The following is a 5,660-nucleotide window of genomic DNA, read 5'->3' as shown; positions in this document are numbered from 1 at the left end:
CCGGCGCGGCCTTGCGAAAAGCTGGGCAAAGTTTCTTCCCCCTCGTGGCTCCCTCCACCCCACTCCCTCCCCTTCTTCCCGGCACCCCCTTAACGTCCTCCGCCTTCTCTTCTCCCCTCTTCCCTCCCCACCTCGGTCCTCCCCTTTTCTTCTCTGCGCGTCTCCACTCCGCCCCCCCGCCTCCCGGGTCCAGCTCCTCCCTTGCTCTTTGGGCGTCCGCCCCGTCAATCACCGCCGCCGCTGGCCTCTGCCCGGCCCTCTCCGCCTCCCAGGGTCTTGGAGCGCCTCCGGCTCCCGTCTCGGGCTGCCCTACGCTTTGCACGGAGCCCGGCGATCTGTCAGCGGAGCAGGCCAGGGGGAGCCGCCAGGCCCGCCGGGCTCGGGTTACCAGTGACTGACAGCGTCTCCATGGCGAATAATTTGACTCCGACTATTGTCTGGCGCGGGCAGGCCCCGGGTCAGATAACCAGACCAATCAGGGCGCGGGCCGCCGCGCCTCATGCCCGCTTAGAATAATATTATTAAAAAAGCAGCGAGCGAGCTAGACGGGAGGGAGAGCTAGCGAGAAGCAAACGAGGGAGCGGCTGGCGGGCGGGAGGGCGCGGAGCATGCGGAGCGGCGCCCCGGGCGGCCCCCGGGCTTGGACGAGGACTCAGGAGAAGTGCGCGGGCGGCGGGGGCGCGGAGCGGCGCGGGACCCGCGGCCGGCTCGGGGACATCCTGCAGTGACTCGGAGTTCTCCGGGAGCCAGCGCCAGGCCAGGGGCACCCCCGCCCGCCTCTTGGCCCGGACGGTCCGGCGGGGAGGCGCCCATGCCGGACCGCGCGGCGCGCTGAGGGCGCGCGCGGGCGGGCGCAACCGGCACCATGTCTATGCTACCCACCTTCGGCTTCACGCAGGAGCAAGTGGCGTGCGTGTGCGAGGTGCTGCAACAGGGCGGCAACATCGAGCGGCTGGGCCGTTTCCTGTGGTCGCTGCCCGCCTGCGAGCACCTCCACAAGAATGAAAGCGTGCTCAAGGCCAAGGCGGTGGTGGCCTTCCACCGCGGCAACTTCCGCGAGCTCTACAAGATCCTGGAGAGCCATCAGTTCTCGCCGCACAACCACGCCAAGCTGCAGCAGCTGTGGCTCAAGGCGCACTACATCGAGGCGGAGAAGCTGCGCGGCCGGCCCCTGGGCGCTGTGGGCAAGTACCGAGTGCGCCGCAAGTTTCCCCTGCCGCGCTCCATCTGGGACGGCGAGGAGACCAGCTACTGCTTCAAGGAAAAGAGTCGAAGCGTGCTGCGCGAGTGGTACGCTCACAACCCCTACCCCTCACCCCGCGAGAAGCGCGAGCTGGCGGAAGCCACGGGCCTCACCACCACGCAGGTCAGCAACTGGTTCAAGAACCGGCGGCAGCGCGACCGGGCAGCCGAGGCCAAGGAAAGGTACGAGTAAGTAGAGCTTCGGCGCCAGCTACCCCGGGCTCGAGGGAGGGGGTCCCAGGGCGTCCACTCAGCCACCGAAGAGGCTTGAACTGGGCCCGCTCGTCCCAGCAAGGGCCCTGCTGCAGCCTGGTCTGACCCGGACGGCGCTTGCGGGCGACCAAGAGATCCGGAATTTGTCTAAAGCGGGCAGAGCAATCGGGAAGTTGTCAACTAACTCCCTGGTCGCTTGTGAGCAAAAGTGGAGAAGCAGCGACCTTCGGGACAAAGGCAAGACGGTAGGCCTGGATTCCAGGCAAGGGGCGCACAGCAGGCAAGTCCTGTTAGTCATCCGAAGGTCGGAGGACAGAGGGTTTTGGCGAGGACTATGGGGGGGTGCGGGGTGCGGGGTTTAGACTGCCTGTGAGAATTCACCAGCACTTCCCAGGGCTTCCCGTCTGCCTCACTCAGCTACAGGCCGTGTGATTAGGGGTCAGTACTGGGATTGGAACTTTCCTGGTACGACCTGGATGTGGAGGGGCCTGGAAGAATTTTCCTTGTCTGGATAGGAGGGTTGATAGGGAAAGTCTTATCGCGCATTGAAGGAACCAAGAGGTGAAAGGCTTGGGGAGGAAGTGTCAGCTCTGGGAGAGAAGAGAAACACATGTCCCTTTTTCTGCCTCGTTGGACCCAGCAGTCCTTGCCTGGCCTGCCAAGCCCTTAGCTCCTCTCTGCTCAGGCTCTACCCTCTTTGGCAGGTAGGTCGGTATGTCTGGGGTGAGCTGAGAGCAGCAGAAGGGCTGGGAGTTGCTTGTCCTCAGGGAAACCAGGACTTGCTGAACTAGCCTTGCAGTTGACCATGAGGCCGTTGTGGCTTTGGCCTCTCAGAACCCCAAATCTGGAGGGGGAGAAGCTGACTGTGGGAACAGAATCAGCCTGAGTGTAAGAGCAAAACGAGACACCCGGGGTCTGTGGTACGGGTTGTGTGCAGCCCGGAGTGAATGGCCAGGGTCAGAATGCGGGTGCTGAACAGTGGACTCAGCGGTGGGACTGGGGGGTGGGGGGGTGGCTTCAAGCTGACCTTGGTCTCTAAGACCATGAGGTTGGAGCATCCACAATTGTACGGATTCAGCTGCCAGCCCTGTGGGAAGTTCCCTTCCAGGAAAACAGAAAGAAAAGGCCCTGGGGAGCCAGTAAAGAGAGAATCTACCCAAGAATTCAAATCTCCAAATCTGGGCAGGGGCTGTCGGTCGGTCAGAGACAGGGCAGGAGGTGGGTTCTCCCTGCTGAGGTCACCCTCCCCCAAGAATGGCATGCATCCAGAGTCCTGAAGAACTAAGTTCTCAGGTCGGGCCCCAGGTGAGGGCTGAAGAGTCCCTCAGTTTCTGGTATGGTGGAAAAGTCTAGGCCAGGATCAGCAATCCCCTTCTCTCTTCCTTCTCTCTTCTCCCAGAAGCTGCCCTCCACACCCCAGCTTCAGGCCCCCAGCTGAAGTTTCTGCTGTGCCACCAGGAAAGGGAGTCCTGCATCCTTAGGGCCTTGTTCCTACACAAAGCAAGGAAAACCCTAACAAGGCCTGCCAGTTTGGAACTAGAGGGAAAAGACCCTTAGCTCCAGGAACCTGTCCCTCAGACAGGGTTTTCCCTCAAGCAGAGAAAAGCAAAGGGAGATGAGGACCTGTGAGATGCCCAACCTCAAGTGGACCCTCAGCCTAGAATCTAGGGTCCCTGACTCTCCTGGACCCACTTCTCCGCAACAAACCCTGGCTTGAGTAGTCAAGAGTGATCTGAAAACCCAGGCACCTTCTCTTCCTCCCTGTCCCTGTCCCCTACAACTCCACTGAACCCTGCTCCCCTGCCCCTCTGCTCTAGAAAAGAAAAGTTAGCCACTCAGTGGGGGAAGGCAGGGAGGGCAGAACACACGGAGAGCAGAAAGATATTCGTGAGATTGAGAGCAGGAGAGGTGGGGAGATAGAAACGATACAGGGAGAAGGTATAAGAGAGGGACATCGGGTCTGGAGGGACTGAAAGAGCCAGAGCCCAGGCTTGGCCGCGAAACATGTTAGAAACCGAAAACACCCGCAGGCAGCGCGCGGCGGCTCTGGCTCCGGGCGACGCGGCGCCGAGCAGCCTTGGTTTCCCCGCTGACCCGGCTGTTTTGCTCCTGCACTTGCAGGGAGAACAGCGAGAACTCCAACTCCAACAGCCACAACCCGCTGGCTGCGTCGCTGAACGGCAGCGGCAAGTCTGTGCTAGGCAGCTCGGAGGACGAGAAGACGCCGTCGGGGACGCCAGACCACTCGTCGTCCAGCCCCGCGCTGCTGCTCAGCCCGCCGCCGCCACCCGGGCTGCCGTCCCTGCACAGCCTGGGCCATCCTCCGGGCCCCAGCGCCGTGCCCGTGCCCGTGCCGGGGGGAGGCGGCTCGGACCCACTGCAGCATCACCACGGCCTGCAGGACTCCATCCTCAACCCCATGTCGGCCAACCTCGTGGACCTGGGCTCCTAGAGCCCCGCCTGCCTCGACGCGCTTGCCTTCTGGGCTGGTCGCTCGGGACCTGAGAAGGACCGTGTCCGGAGGGCGCCCCGCGCCGGCGGCCCCACCAGGTACTGAAAGACCCGCGCGCTGAGCGGGCAGAACTGCCGGCCCGGGCAGGGCGGATGGCTCTCTGGTTTAGTCTTTGTTCGGGATTTATTTTCAACAAGTTGCTTTGGAGATCCTTTGGAGGCCTGGGACCGGGTCTTGAACCAGGGAAGGGAATAAATTATACACCATTCTCGTACTCTCTCTCCCTGCCTTCTCCTCCGCTCTCTTCTCTCCCTTCCCTTGCCTTCCTTGCGCTTTCTTCCTCTTCATTCCCCTTCCTTCTCTTCTCTCTTCTCCTTTCCCTTTCTTCTTCTTGCTTTCCCCCTTTGCACTGTCTCTGTTTCCCTCTGTACTTCCGGCTTGCCATCTCTCGCCGGGTTTCTCTTACTCTATCTCTGTTTTTCTGTTTCTCCTCTCCGCCAGCCTCCTGCACCTCGCGGGCTGTACGCGTCGGTCTTTTTCCTCGCGCCTGGCGGTCTCTTTGCCCTCCCCCCATTCCTCACTTTACTGGGGTGGGAGTGGGAGGGGGAAGAGCGAAGAAAAGACAGGGCCTTTGAACCCGGGCTTTCTCCAGAGACCCTCCCCCCGGGGTCAGCTGGGGGCTGCAGGTGTCAGCGCTGCCTAGTAACTTAAGTGAAAGAGCAAGGGCGGCGGCAGGGAAGCCCCTGAACGCCCCCTTGCCGCCTGCCCCTCTGTTTTGGTGAGGCCCCGCCACTCGCTCTCCTCTTCCTCCTGGGACTGTGGCCACCGAGCTCCCGGCAGAGCGTGCCTCCGAGCCGCAGACTTGCCATCTCCCTGTTATGCCCTCATGTGAATGTTCTTCGGGAAATATTTCTGCTTTTATTTTATAATAAAATTAGAAATCATAAATATATATATATATGGATATATACCACGAGGCCCGCGAGCCGGGAGTGCAGCTGTGTCTGATTTCCCTACAGGGACTCGACACCCCGGGTGGACCGTTCTGGGCAGCGAAGCCCCATGAGTCCCAGAAACCGGGAGGCGCCTTCCCCCACACACAACGTTTATGAGTCGCAAGGTGAAGGGGCTGAATACTCTGAAACCGCCTGCCCCAAAGCCCTCTGTCCCATTTCTTGTCCGAGAAGCTCCCTGCAGGAGCGGGGAAGGGGCCTGTCCCTCCTGGGGACTCCTCTCCCCCCACCGGCCGAGCAGTGCCCTCACCTGCCTCTTTCTTCACCTGAGAATGGGGGTAGGCGATGAGAGGCTGTGTGCGTAACGTGGTTACGTGTGTTTGGACATGCCAAGGCTGGGAAACGAGTCGGGCCGTGGAGGTTTCCTGCAGGGCGGACGCCTTAGCGGTGGTCGCCATCCCCAGAACCAGGCACGACGCACTGGGCAGAGTCGCTGGCCGAAAGGGCAGCCGCTGGTCCAGCCGCGAAGCCCGGGTCGTGCGTGTAGCCGTGGAACGAAGGTCTCCACGCTCAGAAATCCGTTGGTTTGGCGTGGAAATGAAGGGGCTTGGGGAGAAGGGCAAGTCCGGGAGCCTCGGGGAGCCGGGTGCGCCGGGCGCGTGTTCTAAATGGGAACAAGCGGACGCCGGGGCTTGGATGGTCAGGCAGAGGAGGCACCTCCGTGCGTGGTGCGCCGTAGGTGCCTCTGCGGCTGTTAATTAACCTGCGGCGCCCGCTCCCCTCTCGGGGATCCAGCCCCC

At 61.9% G+C, this 5,660-nt stretch overlaps 1 protein-coding gene across 1 annotated transcript; it reads left to right on the top strand.

Moving 5' to 3' along the window:
• Window positions 1–865: 865 nt before the first annotated feature.
• On the top strand, window positions 866–3,907 carry SIX2 (SIX homeobox 2). The gene is made up of 2 exons (XM_060117473.1): window positions 866–1,425; window positions 3,577–3,907. The coding sequence occupies exons 1-2, from the start codon at window positions 866–868 to the stop codon at window positions 3,905–3,907; spliced, it is 891 nt and encodes a 296-aa protein (XP_059973456.1).
• Window positions 3,908–5,660: the final 1,753 nt, after the last annotated feature.

Source organism: Mesoplodon densirostris, chromosome 14, assembly GCF_025265405.1.
Source record: "Mesoplodon densirostris isolate mMesDen1 chromosome 14, mMesDen1 primary haplotype, whole genome shotgun sequence".
Taxonomy (NCBI): Eukaryota; Metazoa; Chordata; class Mammalia; order Artiodactyla; family Ziphiidae; genus Mesoplodon; species Mesoplodon densirostris.
This window is presented reverse-complemented; position numbering and strand designations above follow the sequence as displayed.

What these genes read in the sequence shown, in the direction of transcription:
- SIX2 (XM_060117473.1), top strand. Translation starts at nt 866, where the DNA reads ATGTCTATGCTACCCACCTTCGGCTTCACGCAGGAGCAAGTGGCGTGC. An exon ending in GCAGCCGAGGCCAAGGAAAG is followed by an intron (nt 1,426 to 3,576) that starts GTACGAGTAAGT and finishes CTGCACTTGCAG; the next exon opens with GGAGAACAGCGAGAACTCCA.